At 58.1% G+C, this 22,782-nt stretch overlaps 2 protein-coding genes across 4 annotated transcripts in view; both read left to right on the forward strand.

Annotated features, from left to right (window-relative positions):
- CORO7 (coronin 7) overlaps positions 1-12,100 on the forward strand; it is a 57,849-nt gene extending 45,749 nt beyond the window's left edge. Inside the window, exons 10-28 of one of the 2 annotated variants that reach the window (XM_027117541.1) lie at positions 3,510-3,564; positions 4,061-4,118; positions 4,195-4,340; positions 4,428-4,520; positions 4,675-4,806; positions 5,637-5,763; positions 6,140-6,315; positions 6,793-6,901; positions 7,006-7,092; positions 7,173-7,315; positions 7,389-7,493; positions 7,571-7,656; positions 8,449-8,590; positions 8,688-8,777; positions 9,699-9,815; positions 10,095-10,230; positions 10,627-10,718; positions 11,243-11,329; positions 11,452-12,100. In XM_027117541.1, coding sequence (XP_026973342.1) covers positions 3,510-3,564; positions 4,061-4,118; positions 4,195-4,340; positions 4,428-4,520; positions 4,675-4,806; positions 5,637-5,763; positions 6,140-6,315; positions 6,793-6,901; positions 7,006-7,092; positions 7,173-7,315; positions 7,389-7,493; positions 7,571-7,656; positions 8,449-8,590; positions 8,688-8,777; positions 9,699-9,815; positions 10,095-10,230; positions 10,627-10,718; positions 11,243-11,329; positions 11,452-11,457 — 1,987 coding nt within the window. In that variant the 3' untranslated portion in view covers positions 11,458-12,100. Of the gene's footprint in view, positions 1-3,493; positions 3,565-4,060; positions 4,119-4,194; positions 4,341-4,427; positions 4,521-4,674; positions 4,807-5,636; positions 5,764-6,139; positions 6,316-6,792; positions 6,902-7,005; positions 7,093-7,172; positions 7,316-7,388; positions 7,494-7,570; positions 7,657-8,448; positions 8,591-8,687; positions 8,778-9,698; positions 9,816-10,094; positions 10,231-10,626; positions 10,719-11,242; positions 11,330-11,451 lie in introns of both variants that reach the window. The other variant, XM_027117542.1, reaches the window with a different exon arrangement.
- A 2,398-nt stretch (positions 12,101-14,498) lies between these two features.
- PAM16 (presequence translocase associated motor 16) lies at positions 14,499-21,982 on the forward strand. 2 transcript variants are annotated; one of them, XM_027117547.1, is made up of 5 exons: positions 14,499-14,612; positions 19,936-20,020; positions 20,846-20,982; positions 21,339-21,404; positions 21,825-21,982. In XM_027117547.1, exons 1-5 carry the CDS (start codon positions 14,610-14,612, stop codon positions 21,909-21,911), a joined length of 378 nt encoding a protein of 125 aa, XP_026973348.1. In that variant the 5' UTR covers positions 14,499-14,609; the 3' UTR covers positions 21,912-21,982. The 2 variants fall into 2 exon arrangements, with proteins under 2 accessions (XP_026973348.1, XP_026973346.1); XM_027117545.1 differs by lacking the exon at positions 14,499-14,612 and adding an exon at positions 14,643-14,884.
- Positions 21,983-22,782: the final 800 nt, after the last annotated feature.

The raw sequence follows: 22,782 nt of genomic DNA on the forward strand, positions 1-22,782 counted from the left end.
AAAATCCAGTAGTTTCACATTAAAATGGGACTTCCCAGCTTGCCTTGAGTGGGAACTCTCGGCCAAGGCTGGGCAGCAGCTGCCCCCTGTGACCAAGGCCCAGACTCACAGGTGGCCCCAGTCCCCACCAAGCCTAGTTGTCTCACACCAGGCTGCTGCACTCCTTCAGTTTCCTGAAGCATTTGAGTTTGCGGTCAGCTCAGACTGTCCCTATGCCTCTGCCCTTGGGCCCTGTGTCCCCTAAGGCCCTCAGGAGACCCCAGCCTGACTCTCCTCCAGGAACAGGACTTCCTGACAGGTCCTGAATCTTCTCGCCTCTGTGGCCATTTCTTGCTGATAGTGAGATCCCACCTGCCTAAAGGATCCATCCCCTGCCCCAATCCTAAGCCTAGGACTCACACAGGCCATGCTCCTGTCCACCCGGAGGTTCAAGGACAGCTTCCAGGAGGCCCCCCTCCCCAGTATGTCCATCCTGTCCTCATTTGGCTTCAAGGCACCACCTGCCTTAGAACCTGGTTCTAAGGGAGCAAGGGAGTGGGGGGCAGGGTTTGGTTCAAGGGGGTCCCCACTGCCCAGCCTGACAAGAACTGGGGACCTGTTCTTCTTTGGACCAGTGCCAATGCCAGGATGTTTAGGTGGTGGGTCTGAGTGGGAGAGATGGGCTGGCAGGGAGAACCAGAGGAGGGTTCTTGAAACTGTATTTCTTGGCAGGCTCACCGCGGTACTTCCTGTGTTATTTGCAGCAATATTGGGAAAGCTGATGGGAGTATCAGGGGGTAACCCTTCCCCCACGTGATCCACTTGATACCACCATGGTTCTGCATCTTCTGGGACTTGGGCTCAGGGGTAGGTGGCAGGTCTGGGCTCTAGACCTTCTGTGGCTTTGAGTCTTGAGGAGACCCCTAGATCTGGGTCAAAGCCTTTCCCAGTGGCAGGCCCAGATGCCAGCCCTCCCCCATTGCCATGGCAGCAGGAGAGATGCCCATGCCAGCTTTCCCACCCTCTGGCCCTATGCCAGGCTGGGGCTTGGTTCTGCATTCCAGACCCAGACCTGGCTTGGCTCTCTTTACAAGGCCTGGGGTCAGGCCCGTGCCAGCTGTTGGCCAACTCTTGGGGCTGGGTGCCATGACCCCATTTCTTGGCCTGTGCTGTGGTGGGTAGGATGCTCCCGCCTGACGGAGCTTCTCAGGTAGCTCTGCCTGAGGCGAAGAAGACTGGCCTGACCTGTCAGAGAAGCCAGCCCTGCCCTCCTTGACTTCCTGCCCCTGCAGCCCTAGCACCTGAGTCATTGGGCCAGCCAGCTGGGCCTGATGGGGCAGGGGCACAGGGGTGCCAGGTCAAGCCTCTTAAAGAGGTTGGTTTAGAGCATAGGTGAGCCATTGATGCCAGGGTGGAAACTGCAGGCCGATTCCCCATTTCTTGCCAAGGCAGCAGCAGGGTGATGAGAGTCCCTGCCCAGCATACTTGCTCTCAGACTCTTGTTTTCCTTCCTCCTGCCTATCTCCACATGGTGACTTCTGCTCAGCACAAATCTCATCCTCTCCCTCTTCACTTAAGATGTGTCATTTGCTTCTCTATTGCTCATCCGATGGAGGGAGGCAGAACCCTCCTCCTGATGTACTAGGCCCTGCTCTGTGTGGCCTCTACCCACCCCATCCTGAGCCTAGCCCCTCACCCTTACTGCCCAGACCACCAGCCATGTCATTCTACTCCCTGTTCCGCAAACAGGCTGTGCACCCGCCTGCCACAGTGCCTTTGCATATGCTGCCCTTTCTGCCTGGAACTCTCTCCCCTTGACGTGGTTGATCTCTCTTAAACTTTGGGTCATAAAGAATGCCCACTCCCCTGTGGCCAGTCAGAGTCAGGCCCTTCTGCTCCCTGCTGTGTGTCCTCAGAGAACTTTTCCTTCACGCGTTTGTCTGTGGAATTCTGTCTGCCTCTCACCCAGGCTGTGAGCTTTTGAGGCCAGAGGTGGGGTCTGCTGCACTCACCTTAGGTCACACCTGCCAGCCCAGCTGAGGGCCAGGCGCAGACCAGCTCACCAAGGGAGTGAATGATTGTGGATGAACTAGTGGGTGAGTGAAAGTCCTGTTAGAACTGCTGAAGGGACTTAGGTGTGGCCCCACTGGATCCAGCGTCAATGTGGGGGACACCTGAGGTCACATGACCACGTTGTCCCCCTGCCCCCCTCTCCCCCACAGCAGGCAGTGATCAGACCAGGTCAAGAGGGCAGTTCTGAGCCCAGCTCACCCTGCTGGGCTCAAGGTAATTAGAGGCTGTGTTACTCACAGGTGACCAGCCCAAGGCACTCCAGGAAGCTATGGAGCCACCCAGGGACCCACCCAGCTTCCCAGTCCACTCTGTGGCTCCCTTCCAGCAGGGTGGGGAGGGGTGGTGGGCAGCTGGCTGGGCAGGGGAGGGGGTGGGCTGGACCGTTTGTTGCCTGGGTGAGGGATGGAGGCAGCTGCCACAGCTGGACGACCTCTGACTGCTGGGACCACAGTGAGGAGGACGGGGTTCCATTTGAGGATGAGTGTCAGCGTTGAGGTGGGGGTCCAGGCCCATGGGTCCCCAGGTGAGAGCAGGACCAGAAAACCAGGAGCAGGAAACAGAAACAGATGAAGACACCAGTCTGAGTTCTCCTGGGTGCCCCACGTCCAGGAGACTCTGGGCCTGGAAAACAGCAGTCAGGGCTAGGGGCTGCAAAGGGGCCCTGCAGGGCCTGGGAGGGGAAGGGGAGTGGTAAATCTCTGGAGAACAACAGGCTGTTGGCCGAGACAGGCAACACAGAGCAGCAGGGGCTCTGGGGGCTTCCAGCCTCTGCCCCCGCACCAGGGCCCCACCTGGGGGACAGAGAACAGGGAGGCCAGGGAAGCACGGCAGGAAGGAGCCCCTGCTCCTGGCCCCTGGCTCAGGCTTGGGCACTGGGGCTCAGAGATGGTGCCTAGGGGAGTTCTGAGTCTCTAGGACAGCATCAAAGCCCAGGAGCAGGGGTGACTGAGGAGAGGGTCCCTAAGCCTGGGTCCTGGAGCACCCAGGCCAACTGTGCCGGGTGGAGATGGAGGGGGTCCCCAGCTCCAGCACCCCTCTCACCTTCCCGGGCCTGGTGTTTAGGCTGTTGGAGGTGAGACCAGGGACAGAATGTATGTCGGGGGGCTTCTTGGAGCTGCTGAGCATGGGAAGAGTTCATGGCTGAGGTGCAGAAAGAGGGGGCAGCTCCCCTGTGCCCAGGCCCAGCACAGTCCTGGGGTGAAGCAGTTGGGCAGACGGAGGACCTGGGAAAGAAAGGCTGGGACGTGAGGATGTGCTCAGCATGTCGGGAGCGCAGGGAGAGGAGGTAGAGGGTCCCTGGGGACCAGGCTGGATGCAACTGGAGGGGCTGCATCACTCCTGGCCACTGTTGTGCTTGGCCTAAGCCCCGATCTAGAGTCACGATGCTGTCAGCCTTTCCCCTGCCCCTTGGCCACAATGACTGGCTGTATCCCTATGACAGGCCGTCTCTCCCCCAGGTCTCTGATGCCCCTGCTGGATCCAGACTCCAGGCTCCTGGTCCTGGCGGGAAAGGTGAGGAGAAGCTCAAGCCCCCACCCATGTTGGCTGGTGCCCTCACTCGCCAGACTTGGCCCCAATGTTTGACCTGGCCAGCCACCTGGGAGAGTAGGGAGTGCAGGATGCTATTCACCCCAGAAAGGAGGAGCTAGAACAGTGCTGCCCAGACTCCACCCCTGCCAGGGGCTCCAGGCACATGGGGCTCCAAGTCTCCATTCCATGCAGTCGGGATCACTCCCTAGAATGTCAGCTTCGTGAATCCAAGGCTGAGAATAGAGCAGAGTCAGCACACACCAGACACTTTGTCCTACTGAACGTATACCCCTGGTGCTCATTCGTGCTCCATGATGATGAACAGGCGAGGCAGAGTCTACCAAGGGCTCAGCTCAGCGCCCAGCGCACATCAGCGCCCTGTAGACGTTGGCTGTGGCTCTGTGACTCCGTCCTTGGGGAGGGACGGGGTGGCTGGAGCTAGAGTCAGCGAGCAGCGCTCGGGTGGGGATCGTTTCAGGGCGACAGTCAGCTGTACTGCTATGAGGTGGCCCCTGAGCAGCCGGCACTGAGCCCAGGTAAGCCCTGCTCCCCGCCCTGTGCCCCCTCCCCTCCCCGACCCACTTTGACTGTCCTCCACGGTGTCCCTGATAGTGACCCAGTGCCTCCTGGAGAGCGTGCTGCAGGGGGTGGCCCTCGTGCCCCGGCGAGCACTGGCCGTCATGGGCTGCGAGGTGCTTCGCGTCCTGCAGCTGAGCGACACAGCCGTCGTGCCCATCAGCTACCACGTGCCCCGCAAGGTGAGGGGGTCCTGCGTGAGGGACTGGGAGGGCCTGGGGGAGCCTGGGGGACTTGACCTCACTGCCTGTGTGCTTGTGTGCCACCAGGCTGTGGAGTTCCACGAGGACCTGTTCCCGGACACTGCAGGCTGTGTGCCCGCCTCCGACCCCCATGCCTGGTGGGCTGGTAGCAACCAGCAGGTAAGGCCAAGGCCTGGCTGACTGCTCCTGGCCTGCACCACCGGCAGCAGCCGCGTCCGTGGCACGTGGTCCACCTGTGCACTAACTCAGCTGCCTGGTGTCCCCTATCCCCACCCCAAGCCCTCCTGCCTCACCTGCCGGCCTCTACCCACAGGTGCAGAGGGTCAGCCTCCACCCAGCCTGCCGACCCCACCCCAGCTTCACTTCCCATCTGGTACCCCCTGCAGAGCCCACCCCGGAAGAGGCCCAGCCTACAGAGACACCTGTGGGTGATGCGGACCCCAGCGTGAGTATCAGCGTAGCCCACCTGGCTTCCCCGTTGCAATGCTGCAGCAGGGGCCCCAGGTCAGGGCAGGAGTGTGTGGCCTGCCCGATGGTCTCAGAAACACAAGAAGCATAAATGAAGAACCTCCGTGTTCTCAAAATTGAGCAAATGCCTAGAAAGTGAGACTTTCATATAAAATCTGGATTTCTAGTTTCTCTTGAAAGATCTTTTTTTTTTTTAATTTATTTATTTATTTATTTATTTATTTATTTATTGGCTGCGTTGAGTCTTCCATTGCTGTGCGCAGGCTTTCTCTAGTTGCGGCTAGTGGGGGCTACTCTTCGTTGTGGTACAGGGGCTTCTCATTGCGGTGGCTTCTCTTGCTGCGGAGCACGGGCTCTAGGTTGCATGGGCTTCAGCAGTGTGGCACACGGGTTTCAGTAGTTGTGGTTCGCAGGCTCTAGAGCGCAGGCTCAGTAGTTGTGGTGCACGGGCTTAGTTGCTCCGTGGCATGTGGGATCTTCCCAGACCAGGGGCTCGAACCCGTGTTCCCTGCATTGGCAGGCAGATTCTTAACCACTGTGCCACCAGGGAAGACCCTCTTGAAAGATCTTGACCATTCTGGGCCCACCTTCCCAGGAGCAGCAGCTGCTACCTGCTGTCCCACATGCTAATGCTCAGCTCACCCCATGTTACCTCCTGCCCATCAGCGATTGCGTCCCCACCCCACATCCCACGGTGGGGCTTCCTGCCTACCCCAGTGTCCCAAAGTGATGACCCCGGCATCTCCTCTCTCTTTGGCTGACCACCCGCCTGACGGGGCTGCTGGCTGACCGGAGCTTTTCTCCCAGGAGGGCTTCTCCTCCCCTCCCAGCTGGCTGACCTCACCCTCCACGCCCTCCAGCCTGGGGCCCTCGCTCTCCAGCACCAGCGGCATCAGCACCAGCCCCAGCCAGAGGTCCCTGCAAAGCCTGCTGGGTAAGTGCCTCAGTGCGGGGCTAACCCCCTACCATGGGAGCCCTGTCCACCCCCACCCCAACCACCCTCCTCTGCACCCCAGTCCTGCCTCCCCCCACAGTCCCGCCTCCCCTCCTGGAGGAGTCACTTCTTTGCGGGATGAAGAGAGTCTCACCTGTAAGAGGGTGGCCTAAACGTTCCGAGATCCCTCGAGTCTCGTTCTGGGCGAGTTGTGTTGGCTGGACTGGCAGAAATCTGGGCACACAACCTGCACGGTCCTTTGCTGAGGGGAGCAGGCAGCCCGGACTCAGGACTGGCCCGGGTCCTCCTGCAGGACAGCGCAGGGCAGGCAGGGCACCCTCACCTCACATGGCTCCATGTCCCTGCTGCCCGCCAGGCCCCAGTTCCAAGTTCCGGCACGCTCAGGGCACCGTCCTGCACCGAGACAGCCACATCACCAACCTCAAGGGGCTCAACCTCACCACGCCTGGCGAGAGCGACGGCTTCTGTGCCAACTGGCAGCGTGTGGCCATGCCCCTGCTCAGCAGTGGTGGGCAGGTGGCCGTGCTCGAGGTGAGGGGCCCCACCCTGCCGTGCTGTCCCCATGTCCCTGCAGGATGCTGAGGGCGTCAGGTGCCCACACCAGCTCACATTCTCTAAGCACAAACCAAGTGCCCAGCATCCCATGCGGTGTGGGGGGGGTGCTACTCTTATCCCTATTTTACAGATGAAAGCAGTGAGGCACAGAGAGGCTTAGTGACCTGCCGGGTCACACGCTGTGTAAGTGGTGGAGCTGAGAATTGAACCCAGGCCACCTGAGCCCCAAGCCTGAGCTCTTTCCACCACTCCATGCTGCCTCCCTCACTTTCCGGGGCTTGGCACTTGGGGCTCAGAGCGCAAGGTGGCTGAGGCAGAGAGCTTGGGCCACCTGGTGGTGCATCATCAGCTGCAGAGGGTGTGGGCCCAGGCATGCTGCTTGCCCTGCAGCCCTGGGGACCGGACTCTCCTGCACGTTACTGATGGGCCTCGGGGTGGGGGCACCTCCCACAGCTGCGGAAGCCCGGCCGTCTGCCCGACACAGCACTGCCCACGCTGCAGAATGGGGCAGCCGTGACCGATCTGGCCTGGGACCCCTTTGATCCCCACCACCTCGCTGTGGGTAAGGAGGCTGGGCACTGGGCTTGAGGGAGGGTCCCAGGGTCCTCAATGGGAACAGAGAAGGGGGGCCTTGGGTCAGCAGTGATGAGCCTGTGCTCTCTGCAGCTGGGGAGGATGCCAGGATCCGACTGTGGCGGGTGCCCCCAGAGGGCCTTGAGGAGGTGCTCACCATGCCTGAGGCCGTGCTCACAGGTCAGGGGGGCCTGGGTGGGGGCTGGGGGGTGGGCGGTGGCTCCTGAGGGGCTCAGTGTCACCCCATGCCTCGCCTCCAGGCCACACGGAGAAGATCTATTCTCTGCGCTTCCACCCGCTGGCAGCTGACGTGCTGGCCTCCTCTTCCTATGACCTTACCATTCGGATCTGGGACCTTAAGGCTGGAGCAGAGCGGCTGAGGCTGCAGGGCCACCGGGATCAGGTAGGACAGCATTGGGGGCAGGCGCCCAGCCATACGGCAAGAGGCTGCTTCTCACATCCCCACCTGCCCCCAGATCTTTGGCCTGGCCTGGAGTCCTGATGGGCGGCAGCTGGCCACTGTCTGCAAGGATGGGCACTTGCGGATCTACGAGCCCCGGGGTAGCCCTGAGCCCCTGCAGGTGAGCAGGAGGGGCTGGGGGCGGCCCTCAGACCTGGCGGGGGTCCCAGCTGGGCCTCATGTACTGTATCTCAACAGGAAGGCCCAGGGCCTGAGGGGGCCCGTGGAGCCCGCATTGTCTGGGTGTGTGATGGTCACTGTCTCCTGGTGTCTGGCTTTGACAGGTGAGAACTCTGGGACCATTATTCCCATCCCCAGACTTCAGCAGCCACCTGTGCCCCCTCCCCCAGATACACATACACGTGTCAGGCATGCAGAAGCTGTCCCCAACTCTCATTTATTGGACAGGTGGATGGATGGATGGATATGTGGATGGATAGATGGATGGGTGCATGGGTGGATTGATGGGAGGGAAGGAGATGGGGAGGAATGAATCAACTAGGGGCCCAGAGGGATGAAAGCCATCCTTGCTGCAGAGCCCATATCTGGTAGGGATCAGACAAAGCACACAAAACACAGAACCAAGCCTCCTGGATAGGTCCAAGGGATAGGCATTTGGTGCTCTGAAGGAAGGATCAGGGAGGGCCTCCTAAGAGAAGTATCATCTGAACTGGGTCACAAAGGGGCTGGTAAACACAGACCCGGAGGAGAGGGCATTCACCTCTGGGTGGAGTGGCCCAGAAGGTGACCAGCCTGGCTGGAGCAAAGGGCCTCGAACAGAATGTGGGGAGAAAAGTCCAGACTTAATAGCCACGGTGGCCATGGGACAGGAGTGTGCTGAGGAGGGGCAGAGGGGTCAGAGGTCCGGGAGGAGGCAGGGTGGCAGGTTAGAAAGCTATTGTATTAGGCCAGGCCAGTGGTTCTGAGGCTGGGTTAGGAAGGAGGATGGGCAGAGGCCTCTCCTCCCACCCCGAGGCCCTCAGGCCTCTAGCCCCGCAAGATTGGGGGCCTTGCTGGAGTCCTTGCCATGCCCCAGGGCCCTCCAGTTCTGAGGACCTGCTTCTGCCCCCCTGCAGCCGAAGTGAGCGCCAGCTACTCCTGTACTCGGCTGAGGCCCTGGCCAGTGGCCCCTTGGCAGTGCTGGGGCTGGATGTGGCTCCCTCGACCCTGCTGCCCAGCTATGACCCAGATACCCGCCTGGTGCTGCTCACGGGCAAGGTGGGCTGGGGTGCACAGGCGGGGGCTTTGGGCAGGTGAGAGGAGGTGGGGGGAAAGGCAGCTAATGCTGGCCACCTCACTGTTGCCGTCCCCCCAGGGCGACACCCGCGTGTTCCTGTATGAGCTGCTCCCCGAGGCCCCCTTCTTCCTGGAGTGCAACAGCTTCACATCACCTGACCCCCACAAGGTGAGCCCTCGCACACGCACACGCTCCCTGGTCCTCCTTCCGTAGGTGGGACCATGGGCTACCCGCCCTCTCGTGGCCATGTGCAGGACTGCAGGGGCCTGTGGGGCCCTTGAGTCACTGGGCCGGGTGGGGTGTGCCCAGCAGCCTCGGGAACTGTTTTTTGTTGTTTTTTTTTAATTTATTTATTTTTGGCTGTGTTGGGTCTTCGTTTCTGTGCGTGGGCTTTCTCTAGTTGCAGTGAGCGGGGGCCACTCTTCATTGCGGTGCGCGGGCCTCTCACTGTCGCGGTCTCTCTTGTTGCGGAGCACAAGCTCCAGATGCGCAGGCTCAGTAGTTGTGGCACACAGGCCTAGTTGCTCCGTGGCATGTGGGACCTTCCCAGACCAGGGCTCGAACCCGTGTCCCCTGCATTGGCAGGCAGATTCTCAACCACTGCGCCACCAGGGAAGTTCAGGAACTGATTTTTAAACTCAACCATTTGTTAAAAATTAAACTATGTAAGTTTAAGTTTTATGAAGCCACAAATAAGTTACAGTAAAGACCAAGGCAATAGATACTTAATTTATCACTTCCTAATTATTTTACTTGACTTCACTATTATTTGTACTGTTGAGGTTATTTACATTTGTGGGCCCTGTCTGGCAGAAATATTGTATCATGGGCTGCTACTGCACATCTCTTCCCAAATCTGCATTCACCCAGTCATGTTAGTAGTGTGAAATTGACATGGTGGGAGTTTTCACACCATGGAAATAGGCAAATGCTACAAACCGGGGCATTTTCCCTCCAGAGAGCTAGTTGTTAAATATCACACCACTCTCCAGGGATAGGCCTTGGTCCTGATGGTCCTAAGTGAGGGGGCCCAGGTGCTCAGTGTGAGCTCTGGACTCCAGCCCCAGCTCGACTCCCTTGCCGCCCCAGGGCTTCATTCTCCTGCCCAAGACTGAGTGTGACGTGCGGGAGGTGGAGTTTGCCCGTTGCCTGCGACTTCGCCAGACCTCCCTGGAGCCTGTCACCTTCCGGCTGCCCCGAGTCAGGGTGAGGTTGGGGGCCCAGCATGCCAACGCCCAGCACCCCCTGCCTAGCTCCTGTCAGAGGCTTTGGGGCCTGACTGGTCTTGTCACCAAACTGCCCCACTCACTGCTCTTTGGGGCACCTGTTCCCCTTACTCTGCTGGTGTTCTGAAACTTGCAGAAACCTCAGATTGGGGTCCTGGGTCTTGCCATGCCCCCCTCCCAATGGATGCCTGTGTGCCCTAGGCCTCTGCGCACAGAGTAGGTCAGTACCTCAGGGCAGCCCCTTACTCCCTCCCTGCAGAAAGAATTCTTCCAGGATGACGTGTTCCCAGACACCGCCGTGAGCTGGGAGCCGGTGCTCAGCGCTGAGGCCTGGCTGGGAGGCGCTAACGGGCAGCCCCGGCTTCTCAGCCTGCAGCCCCCTGACATGACCCCAGGTAGGATGAGGGACTGGGCTGGGGGGGCAGGTAGGAAGCAGGGGAGTGGGTGGGGGTTGGGGAAAGGGGCAGAAGGCCCAAGTCCGAACCTCCATCCCTGCTGGCAATCAGAAACCTCTAGTGCTCCCAGGGATGGGGTGGTTGCTCTTCAGACTTGGTCTCTGAGGCCCTGGAGGGCAGGGCCCAGGGTCTGTGTTTCCATCACAAGCCCTCCACCCCCAACACACATGCGCACGTGCACACAGCCTGGTGCCAAGGGCAGGCCTTGTGAACCGAAGCGCCACCTCTGCACTCTCTGCCATGGAATCCCCCAGGGGCTGGTACCAAGCGGTTAGGCCAGGAGGCCCCACCAAAGGGGCTCTCTGCTGCCTGATGCTTGTTGCTGTCCCACCCCAGTGAGCCAGGCCCCCCGTGAAGGCCCAGCCCGGCGGGCCCTATCCTCAGCACTCTACCTGGAAGAGAAGTCGGACCAGCAGAAGAAGGAAGAGGTAGGCATGGAAGAGGGCTGGCCGCTGGGGTCACAGGGCCCTGGCTGCTCCTGGTGACTGCCCTTCAGTTCTCTAGTCCAACCCAGATTGGGCAAGGAGCGAGTGTCACCCACTTGTCAGTAGGACAGGGAAGACCTTCCAAAGCCCTGAAGGTGACTGCTGCCGCCCCCAGGGCACAGGGCTCAGGAAGCCAGGGAAGGGTGGAAAGAGGCCCCACCCTAGCCTGGCCCAACCCAACCAGACCCAAGTGCGCTGGGGACCCTGGTGCATATTTGAGCGTCTGAGGCAATATGTGGAGACAGCTGCCCTGTGACTCTTATGTTCCGTGTTAGAGTCTGTCTGTCTCTGGCTCCCCCGTCTCTGTCAAGGTATCTTTTTCAATGAAAACCATCAGCTTTGTCAGGGCTTTAATGAAAATGATTCTCCCACAACTTTGAACCTTGGGGTTCCAGCCTTGGCATCTGACATTCTTGGGGTCAGAAGCCCTGTTCCCTTCCCACCTCTTCTCCCGTCCCCTCTCCCAGCTGCTGAGTGCCATGGTGGCAAAGCTGGGGAACCGGGTGGACCCGCTCCCACAGGACTCCTTCGAAGGTGTGGACGAGGACGAGTGGGTGAGTGGACGAGTGGGCCCTGCTGCCTGTCCCATCTCTCCCCGACTCACACCTGCCGCATGCACCACCTCCCTCCCCCAGGCCCTCTCAACTCCCTCCCACTTCTTGGTTTATCTCCCCAGGACTAGCCTGCCCACCAGCCACCTCTAGCCTCACCTGCCACTGCTGCCTCCTTGAACCACCTGGTGCCCCTTCACACCTCACGTCTCACCCTCAAACTGGAAGCCACCTCTTGGCCGGGGCACACCTCACCCCAGAAGGCCTGGCTTCCTTTGGGTCTTGGGCATTTCCGTAGCCTCTGGGCCCTGCTGCAACCCCCATGGATTGTCTGCATCTCTGCATTTTCTGGGACCAGCTGCTTCTCCTCAGCTGCCTGCTAGCATGTGGAGCCAGGGGCATGGGGGTGGGGTGGGCGTGAGGGCTCAGTGGCATGTCCCTGGGCAGCCGTTGGGCTCCCTGTCCCCTCTACTCTGACCTGGGCTGGTCCCAGCTTGGGCTGGCTTCGCCCAGCACCTTGTTATCATATGCCGTCCTATCTTGCCTGCTGCTCCAGTTCTGGTCAAGGGCCTAGGGGGCTGGCCTTCCACCAGGCCGTTTGGAGCAGCACCAGCCTCAGGGGCCTGGGACCAGTAGCCCTGCTCCCCAAACTTGAAGCCAGGAGGAATGGGCATCACAGAGCTGATAGCCCAACGAAGAGGGTGTGAGCCCCGCAGGGACTAGCCTGCACGTACCCTGGATGTTTTTAGCAATTAAACTTTTCTAAGCTGGCCACCTCTCGTGTCGCTGTGGTCTCTGGCTGGCTAGAAGGGGAAGGGGACAGGAGTATGGGTGAGGTCGGTTTGGCCCTGGGCTCCCGCTTGTCCCAGGCCTCACTCTGCTCCTGCTGGGAATTCATTCATTCATCCAACACGCTAGTATCCAGCAGGGCTCTGGATGGCAGCTCCTGTAATGAACGGGAGAGACATGGCTTCTCGAGGCACTTAGTATAATCTTAGTAGGCCAGGGTGAGCCGGACCATGTGCAAGTTCGCAAATAGACAGTGCAAGGAGGGCTGTGAAGTAGATAAACTACGTGAAAGGGAGCCACAGGGATGCAGGAGGAGACTCTAGTCAGGGTCTGAGAAGCGATGTTTAAGCTGAGAGCTAAGACCTGAAGGCCACAAAGGCATGGAGAGAGCCCTGGGAAGAACGTTTCAGACAAAAGGAAGGGCAGCCAGGGTGCTGAGAGAATAAAGAATTTGGAGAGTTGGAGGAAAGGAAAGAAGGGTAGTGGTCCAGAACATAGTAAGAGGCAGCCCGACTCTCATTCACTCAACAAACGTTTGTTGAGTGCCTTCCATGTGCCCGCCACTCTTCCAGGTGCTGATGCCCAAGAGTGGAGAAAAGAGATCAATGTCCTGCCCTCCAGGAATCCACATTCTAGTGGGAGGGAACAGATAATAAACATAAAGATGAATGAATGGTATAATTTGATAGAATGTGGTAAGAGCTTCGGAAAAAAATAGGAGGGATCAAGAATGGGGCTCCCCTGGTGGCGCAGTGGTTGAGAGTCCGCCTGCTGATGCAGGGGACACGGGTTCATGCTCCGGTCTGGGAAGATCCCACATGCCGCGGAGCGGCTGGGCCCATAAGCCTTGGCTGCTGAGCCTGCGCGTCCGGAGCCTGTGCTCCACAACGGGAGATGCCACAACAGTGAGAGGCCCGCGTACCGCAAAAAAAAAAAAAAAAAAAAAGAATGGAGGTTTATGGGTTTTCCTTGGTGATCCAGTGGTTAAGACTCCAGGCTTCCACTGCAGGGGGCACTGGTTTGACCCCTGGTGGGGAAAATAAGATCCTGCATGTCACATGGCATGGACAAAAAAAAAAAAAAAAATGGAGGTTTAAACCAAATACAAGGGGCTTCCCTGGTGGCGCAGTGGTTAAGAATCCGCCTGCCGGGCTTCCCTAGTGGCGCAGTGGTTGAGAGTCCGCCTGCCGATGCAGGGGACACAGGTTCGTGCCCCGGTTCGGGAAGATCCCACATGCCGCGGAGCGGCTGGGCCCGTGAGCCATGGCCGCTGGGCCTGTGCGTTTGGAGCCTGTGCTCCGCAGCGGGAGAAGCCGCAGCAGTGAGAGGCCCGCATACCGCAAAAAAATCAAATCAAAGAATCCGCCTGCCAATGCAGGGGACATGGATTCGAGCCCTGGTCTGGGAAGATCTCACATGTGTGGAGCAACAAAGCTCATGCGCCACAACTCCTGAGCCTGGGCTCTGGAGCCCATGCTCTGCAACAAGAGAAGCCACCGCCGTGAGAAGCCTGTGCACCGCAACGAAGAATAGCCCCTGCTCACCGCATCTAGAGAAAGCCCGCGCCCAGCAACGAAGACCCAACGCAGCCAAAAACAAAAAAACAAAAAAAAAACGGACACAAAAGGCCGCATGTAGTATGATTCCATTTCTATGAAACATCCAGAAGAGACATCCATAGAAGAGGAGGCAGATTAGTGGTCACGAGGGGCTGGGGAGGGGGAAATGGACAGTGACTTCTCATGGGTATGGAGTTGCTAAGGCTGGGCTGAAAATGTTCTGGAACTAATGGTGATGGTTACACAATTCTGTGAATATACTAAAAAGCACTGAATTATGCATTTCAAAAGGGCAAATTGTGTGGTGTATGAATTCTCTCTCAATAAAGCCTGTATTAGAAAAGAAAAGGAATGGAGGACAAGTTGCAGCGATGGTAGGGCATCAGGGTGGCCTCACTGAGAAGGTAACATTGGAACAAAGACTTGAAGGAGGAGGGAGACGAGCCCTCCTTTCCAGACAGGGAACCTGGAATGAAACCTACTTTGAAGTTTCCTGTTTTCCTAACTATTTGTGAGAATTTGACGTTTTACTCATTGTTTGTGAGGTGTTGTATGTTTATTGCATGTCTTTTAGTCCCAAATATTTTGGCAAAATGGAGGGAAGAAATAGTACACACACACACACACCCATTTGACCGGTGTTGTTCTGTTGCTCCTAGCGCCCCAGGATAAGCAGGACGGCCAGAGGGTCCTGAAACCGCCCATCAGTAGCCTCCGGTGGTCGCCGGAACGCCGGAGGCTGAGGCAGGCCCCGCCCCGACACCGCGCACGGGCCATAGGTCTCCGCCCACGCCCCGCCCTTTCAGAAGCAACGCGCATGCCCAGCGCACGCGCTTTTTGCAGCTTCCCTTGACCTTTGACCCGCCGGCCGCCCTTGAGCCGGGACTGAGGGGCCGGGAAGCCGGAGCCCGTGCCTCCGAAGCACAGTGGCCGCCATGGTGAGGCATGAGGAGGGGAGGGGAAGGGAGGCAGTTTCGGGGCCGGGGCTGGGAGCTCCGGCTGGACTGCGGGCGCCGCGCGCCACCTGCGTTCCCGGCGGGGAGCGGGGACTGGGGTGTCGCAGCCGGGGGTTACTGAGGCGGGCGCTGGCGACCTCGGGGCCAGGGAGAGCCTTCTGGCTGGAAGGCAGGGCGGGTCTGGCATGCCGGGAAATACCGAGCAGATGCGATCGCCGTGTGCACTAGCCACGTGCCGGCAGCCCTAGATGGAGGTAAGTCCGGCCCGCGAGCCCTTGCTCGGTCCCCGAGCTAGTTGATGGTGTCGCCCTATTATCGTCCCCATTTGAAAGCTGGTGAAACGGGCTCCGGGACTTTCACGAGGAAGTGGCAGAACTGGGATTGAACCAGACCCTGCAACACCGAAAACTGAGCATTTCTGCGGTACCATTGGCACCCAGAGCCAGCCCACAGATCTGGGCCACACTGGCTGCGTCAGGTCACCTGGGGACCTTTAAAAGTACAGGGTCCTGAGCTCTATCCCCGGTTAGAGGATTGTTGAGTGATTGAGGCAGTGGGTTTGGGGAGCCACTTATTAACTGATAGTGTTAAGGATAAGGTAGGAGCTTACAAGTGCCAGGCCCTGAGCTGAGGCTTATGTAGATTCCCATTTAATTCTAAAGAAGTCGGTGCTCTCATTGTCCCCATTTTACAGATAAACAATCTGAAACTCAGGGCTTCTGACTTTTCCAGGGTCACTCATCCCAGTTTTAAGCCCAGCTGCTCTGTGTCCTGAGAGTACACATAGAACCACATTGTTCCTGCCTTGTAATAGTCACTGCCATTTTCTGAGGACCCCACCCCCCACCCCGCTGGGTCCTTCACACACATTCCTGCATGTGGCTCTGGAGGAGTTGGTACCTTAAAGGAGAAAGCAAGCGAGTCCGTAAAATAGGACAGTATTAATAGGAAAATGACATGAGCTAAGTCTTTATATATATATATATATATATATAAATTTGTTTATTTTATTTATTTATTTTTGGCTGCGTTGGGTCTTCATTGCTCGGGGCTTTCTCTAGTTGCAGGGATCAGGGGCTACTCTTCGCTGTGGTGCGCGGACTTCTCACTGCAGTGGCTTCCCTTGTTGCAGAGCACAGGCTGTAGATGCGCGGGCTTCAGTAGTTGTAGCACACAGGCTCAGTAGTTGTGGCTCGCGGACTCTAGAGCGCAGGCTCAGCAGTTGTGGTGCACGGGCTTAGCTGCTCTGCGGCATGCGGGATATGTGGGGTTTTCCCGGACCAGGGCTTGAACGCGTGTCCCCTGCATTGGCAGGTGGATTCTTAACCACTGTGCCACTAGGGAAGCCTGACATGAGCTAAGTCTTGAAGCATGTTGGGATTAGACAGTAGTGGAGTAGGAGAGAGGATGTTCATTGGGTTAATGGGTATGGAGTTTTGGGGGGATGGATAATGAAAATGTTATACAGCTCTATGAATATCCTAAAAAGTGCTGAATTGTGCACTTGAAAAGAGTGACCTGTGTGGTGTATGAATTCAGAATAAAGAAGGAGGGGAGCCGATCCTGGAGTAGATGGTGTGGCTGCAGTACATGACGTGGAGAGCAATGAGGGGAGAGAAAACTAGAGAAGTCATTTGTAGCCAGAGCTGGGGATGCCAAGCTGGGGGTAGACTGAATTGGCTGGCAGTGGCAGCAGAGGTAGGGTATTGTGTGCGTGTTTTGGGAGGATGGCCAGAACCCTCCTTCAGCAGAGGGAGTGGGAGGCATTTGGAAGCCCTGTCAAGTGTCACGTTCATTCAGATATGTATCGGGCACCTGCTGTGCTAGCCACAGCCCAGGCCCTGGACATATCATGGCAGATGTGACAGTTGTGGTCCTGACCTCCCTCCTGCCTAGTTGTGATGCCAGCAGCTGTTTGCAGGGGCCCTGGGTGAAGAGAGCCCCCTTTCTATCTCCATGTGTCCTTGAGAGAGGGTGAGTCAGTGGCTGTCTCTACCCACCAGCCCAAGGAACTGTGCCTTGAAGGGAACTTTGCACATCCATCTGTCCAAAGCCAGGTTGCCTTCTTGATGCACTTCACACAGGACAAACCACATTCCTTAGGGCTTCCCAACCCCCCACACTGCCTGTGGTCCTTTGCCCCAGCTGCAGGGCTTTGGTCCCGCATTGTGCCACGTTGCTCTCCAGGCAGGAAAGCATGTGTGCCATCTGCAGTGTCCCAGGCATGGAGTCTCATGGCTCTGACCTCTGCTCCTTGACCAACAGCTTGGCCTCAGTTGGATGCTGTGTTGGCCAGTTGCTCTTGCCCAGGGTCTTCAGGCCCGAGCATCAGTCAGTGGATTATGGGGTGTTTTAGGGCTTTCTGGGAGAGGCCTCAGCCAGTAACTGTCTTCATCCCCTGTGGTAGCTGCAGCTGGCACAGCTGTGCTCTCCATGAATCCTCAGCTCTGAGCACAGCTGACCCACCTGGCACTTGGTAGGTGTCTGGGTATTGAGTAGGTAGCTGAGAAGCTTGGCTGCACCTCTGATCTCTAGATCATTCAGCACCAAGCAGGATCTGGTCTGGAAGCAGAGGCAGCTGTTGAGCTGCTCAGGTGTCCACTTTTTACATGCCTTGCCTTCTGAGGGCCTTAGCCCTCCTATAAGGGGGGTATTATTCTCCCCATTTTGCAGATAAGAAAACTGAGGTTCAGAGAGGTTGAGTGATTGCCAGGGCCACACAGTTGGCAAGAAGCAAAGCGGGGACCCAGGTTATGTCAGCCTGACTAAAGCAGCCTTCTCACTTCTCTTCCACGCTGCTTCCAGCTCCCTGGGAATGTAACCCAACATTTTGCAGCTTTTTCCCCTGAGGAATCAGAGGCTCTATCAAATGAGCTGCTGTGTTGGGCGGAGCTTTGTTACTCTCCAGTGCCTGGCCAGTGTCAGGTTTTGGGAAACAAAGAGTAGTAATAAATGAAAATCAACATTTATTGAACACCTACTATATTATCAGGGTCTGAGGCAGGCACTTTATAAGGATTACCTCATTTAATCCCCATGAGAGCCCTATTGTTGACCACAATAGGAGAGGAAGCTGAGGCTCAGGGAGACTGGGGAACTTATCCAGGGCACCCAGCTGTCATTTGCACACAGGTGATTCCAGAGCTTGTCTGTGTAACCTCCGCATCACTGCCTCCCCCAGGAGATGCCTCCCGCAGGAACCTTGGTAGCTGCGGTGGGTGGACCAGGCAGCTCCCTTGGATGACTGGGGTAGCCTCTGAAACTTTGCAGGAAGCCCAGCCTGCCCTGCAGCTATGGAGCTCTGGCAGCAGGAGCCATGGGCAGGGGGTGGTGGGGGAGCTGCCCAGTTAGAGCCTCAGCTCTTAACGTTCATTATTTAGCAACAGTCACCACCTGGGCAGAGAAGTAAACACCTGACTACGAGGCAGTGCAGGCAGTGGGATGGGGCTGCTGTCAGGTGTGGCAGCAGAAGGAGGTGTGGTCGGAGGCCTGGTGGAATTCCTGGCCAAGGGAACACTCGGAATCACCTGCTGGTCAGCCTCTCAGTCCCTCAGACAGGACCAGCTGTCCATCTCAGAGCCTCCTGCCCGACTTGGGAGAGGCTTTAGGCAAGCGGGGGTTGCGGGAGAAGCCAGGTGAGACTTTCCCGTCTGAAGCAGATCCTCAGTTAGTCTATTCACCTCAGTGCAGCGCCTGCAGCCCCGCCCCTCTGATCACTGGAGAGTCTTCATGGTGTGAAATACGGGGCTTATGAAATTTCCACCCACTTGTGAAATCCAAACCCACTTCCAATTTATCAATCCCCACTAATGGCCTGGAACCGCATCCCACCCCACCCATTAGGAGGCCAGCAAGGCCAGTTCTGGAGTCGGGGTTCCACTGGAATCTAACAAGCCCCTCTTCGGCCTCTGGGTTGGGTCCTGATCCTTGTCATGTTGTTCAGTCGCCCTCCCTGCAGACCGCGGGATTCTGTGTGAGGTGGGCAGCCTGGGGATAGCTGATAGCACTGGCTGTGGGTTTTCTGCCCATCTTCCCCCAGGTATTAGTTGTGTGTCCTCATGTTGGTCACTAAACCCCTCTGTGTTTCAGTGTCTTGAGTTGTTGGGATTAGATGGCACAATAGAATGTGTTTGTCACAGTGCTCAGCACCCTGGCTAAGTCCATTCTTGGTTGTTGGAAACCACTTGGATGTGCCATGTGAGCAGTGGTGACCTGCTGTGAGCATTCTCCGGGTGTCCTCCACGCACCCACGTTTGTACCAGCTCACACACACACGTGCTGTCTGTTTGTAATCCTTGGTCACAGTAAGATCTGTATGTTTCCCATCTCACCCGCCTGCCTCATCTTACCTCCTACTATTTTACAAGACCTCTGGGCTCTTGGCTGCTCCCAGGCATCCCCTACACTTTCTCCCAGTTGGACTCACCCTGGTCCCCCTGCCTAGAAAGCCCCCATCTTCCCATCGAGATTCTACCTGCCAGGAGAAGTGCCGTTGCCTCCCAGAGTCTCCCTGTCCTTCCTGAGGTGTCCCTCCGGTGCCTTTCCACGCCTCTGGTCATGCTTGATGAGATGCCCCACTTGTCTCCATGGTGCATTGGCCCACGCAGTCTTGGGGTAGAAGACGCTCGTGCTGCGCTGCAGTGGAGGGTTTCCCACAGGGCCGGGTCCTGGGTATCTTTGTGGTCCCAGTGCTAACTATCAAGCAGGGTTTGAGTGAAGGAGTGAGCCAGTGGAGGAACAGGGGTTGGCCTGCTCTCCCTCACCACTTGGTCCCTGCTGTGTTTGTCTAAATGCCCACCTAGTGGGCTTTGCTCCTGAAAGTGGAGGGTATTTTGGTCTTTTGTTGTGTTGATTGGAACTGACTTGGATAGTGTGGGGAGAATTAGAATGGCACTGCGTTTCCCCACCAGTAACGGTTGGACCAGCCAAGTACAAGAAGCTGCCGGTCATGGCAGAGTGAATGGTGGGTCTGGGACCAGCCCTGAGTTCTGGTTCCCAGGCCACTTTGCCTTGGCTCCTGTCCGCCTCTTCCAAAGGACGAGGGAGAGTCCCGTCTGCCTCTGGGGATTCTCTTGGGTTCCCCCCCCCGCCCCGCTCCCCAGGCCTGCTGTCCCATGGGCACCCGAAGCCACCCAAAGCAGAAGCTTTTTATCAGGGTGCTTTGGAGGAAGTGGTCTATGGCTGCTGCTCTGAGCTTCCTTACCTCAGCAATCCAGAAGTCTTGTCGCACAGCCACCACTTCCAGGGTCCATCACTGGGGGCTCTGAGAATGTAGCCTGCTAATAGGTGCCTGCTTTGCTCACAGGCCAAGTACCTGGCCCAGATCATTGTGATGGGCGTGCAGGTGGTGGGCAGGGCCTTTGCCCGGGCCCTGCAGCAGGAGTTTGCAGGTAAGCTTGGGCCTCTGTCTCCTTGGGCTGGGAGATCCTGCCTGGCTCAGATTTTCCCGGTAGCTCTGGGCCCCTCCCTGGCACTGGGCCAATTGTGAATGCAAGGGCCCTCTGTGGGGTGGGGTTCTGGCAGCTCAGGTCGCCTGGGGCACTTCCCATTGGGGGGGCAGACTACTAGATCTTGGGACAATCCTATAAAAGGGAGACCTGATGGGCGTGAGCATCCGGCCAGAAATGGGCACACTGGCCCTCCTGGCCACCTGTTTTTGTAAATAAAGTTTTATTGGAACAGCCATACCTCTGGCTGTTTTCGAGGCAGAGTCCAGTAATTGCAACACAGACTAATTGGCCTGCAGAACCTAAAATACTTATTCTCTGACCCTTTAAGAAAAAGTATACTGGCTTCTGAATCTAGAGGCGTTGAAAGGGAAGAAGTCACCCAAGGCAGCCTGCTTTGGTGGCCTAGGTAACCGTAGGGCAGAGCCATGCTGCCTCCCCCTGCTTGCAGCTTCACTCTGTTCCCCATAGTAACCTAAACTCCCCAACTTGCGATGCATCCAGGAGGTAGAGGCCAGGGGAGAAAAGAGGGACAGGGTCATCTCATGGTCTAGGTTGGGGACCTGATGCCAGGTTTGACCAGCCCCTGCCCCTGTCCTCACTTTACTACCCCCCACCCCCAAAAAATCCACTCCTGGAGAAGAGATGCCCTCTGGCCCGGCTTGTCTCCTCCCCCACACCACCTGGCAGCAGTGAGCTGCCCACGTGGAAGGCCCGGGGGAGCTCCGGGCTGCTGAGTGCCAAGTGCTCACCCGTGTGTCCCCACAGCCAGCCGGGCAGCAGCTGACGCCCGGGGGCGCGCGGGACACCAGTCTGCGGCCGCCTCCAACCTCTCCGGCCTCAGCCTCCAGGAGGCACAGCAGATTCTCAACGTCTCTAAGCTGAGCCCTGAGGAGATCCAGAAGGTGAGGCCACCAGGCCAGCTCTGAGACAAGCAGACCAGAAGTGGGGATGGGGCGGCAGGCCACCAGCGTTGGGAGGGGGAAGGGGGGCAGCAGAAACGGGCAGGAGCGGGGACTCTGGCTGCGGCCAGCTGGGATTCGAAGAAGCCACTGTCACTTGGCAGTGTTTAGGCCACAGGCAGCGGTGGCAGAGGCGTGGGCCTCCCTCAGTGGGCACCTGTCCGCTTTTCCGCCCCTCAACGGCTCCGGGTGCTGTAGCGTGGCGGAGGGGGCGAGCCCTTTCGCTTTCCTTTTTGTCATCTCCTAGCTTCCCCCGCCTCTGTAACCCAGGGACCCTCACCGTCTCCCCTCCTCTGCAGAACTACGAACACCTATTCAAGGTGAACGATAAATCCGTGGGTGGCTCCTTCTACCTGCAGTCAAAGGTGAGTGCTGGGATGGGGGCAGGCCACGGGGCCGCTTCTCCCTGGGCCTCCCTCATTTCCAGGCAGTTCAGAGCTTGGCAGGAGAAAGGTCCCTGGGGCGCAGGGAGCCCCCTGAACTGCCAGTCCCTCAGGGCTCTCAGCTCCATGTGGCCCAGCCAGTGGGGCTGTGTTGGCCTGGGCCCTGTGTCACCCTGGACAGTGGAGCCCCCAGCAGCCGAGGCTTTGAAGGGCCAGGACCGCTAGCTGGTGGAGTGCTGGAACCAGCTCTCAGCTCCCAGACTCAGTGCGTCCCCGGGCCCCTCTGTTTATATTCCACTCAGGCTGTTACCTCTGACCTGCCTACTGCTCTCCAGGGAGCTGGAGCTGGACCCGGGGAGGGAAGGGGCCATCCTGCCTAACTGTTTGTGACTCCCTCCCCAGGTGGTGCGAGCGAAGGAGCGCCTTGAGGAGGAACTCAGAATCCAGGCCCAGGAGGACAGAGAGCGAGAGCAGCCGCCCAAAACGTGACCGCTCGGTGCCTCACACCCCACCCGCCCACCTCTAATTTATAGCTCGGTAATAAATGTCTTTTCTGCATTTCTTGAGTGCGCACGGCCAGATTCCAGAAGGCAGGCTGCTCTTCCCGCCAGCCGTGGGGCTGTACGTGCAGGGGAGGGGAAGCAGTGGCATCTGCCTGCCCGTTATTGGGCCTTTGACACCTAGCGGGGCCAGTGTGGGCAAGGTTGGCTAGAAGCCAGCCAGCCTGGCCCTGCTTGTCTAAGGAAGCTGGTCGCGTTCTGTCAAGTACCGGACACAGCCTCTCCTGCTGTCGCAGTCCCAATGCCAGGCCCTCCCTCGGCATCACTGTCCTCAGGTCTGCCCCGCCCACCCCGTGGGTGGATGGAGCTCGGGCCCCTGGGCTCTGTCACAGGCCGCCTTTCCCTGACCTGGGTTGGGCTCTAACACCTCAGTAATCTGGGGGGAAAGCTCCAGGGTGCGGCCAGAAAAGAGGAGCTTTTGCCAGCCTCTCATTGCACCGAGGCCAGGGAGCCAGGCTTCCCCATAGCTAAGGCGCTTAACAAAGTCATGGCAGGCAGTGGCAGATGAGTACCTGAACCTGCGATGTGTTGTCCAGAACCTTCCATCTCAGCACCTCCCCCTGCCGCCCTTCCCTTCCGGCTCCCAGCAGCAGATAGAGAGCTTATGGCCCCCACAGGGTTGGGAGAAAACCCCAGAACAGGGTCTCGGCACTGCAGTCTGGGTGGGGGACCCCAGAGCCAGGCACAGGCGGTCGGAGGTGGTCTCCTGTGCGTGGCCCAGCTCCTGGCACATCCAAGACAAACCGTGTTTGTAACTCGCTTTTATTGTTTCTTTATAAACTTCCTCTCACATGGAGGAA

The sequence above is a fragment of the Aethalodelphis obliquidens genome, unplaced genomic scaffold (genome assembly GCF_003676395.1).
Source record: "Aethalodelphis obliquidens isolate GAN/ISIS:26980383/991018 unplaced genomic scaffold, ASM367639v1 scaffold18, whole genome shotgun sequence".
Classification (NCBI taxonomy): Eukaryota; Metazoa; Chordata; class Mammalia; order Artiodactyla; family Delphinidae; genus Aethalodelphis; species Aethalodelphis obliquidens.

Coding starts and splice junctions, on each gene's coding strand:
- PAM16 (XM_027117545.1), top strand. Junction 20,983..21,338: donor GCCCTGAGGAGATCCAGAAG/GTGAGGCCACCA, acceptor CCTCCTCTGCAG/AACTACGAACACCTATTCAA. Junction 21,405..21,824: donor CCTTCTACCTGCAGTCAAAG/GTGAGTGCTGGG, acceptor CTCCCTCCCCAG/GTGGTGCGAGCGAAGGAGCG.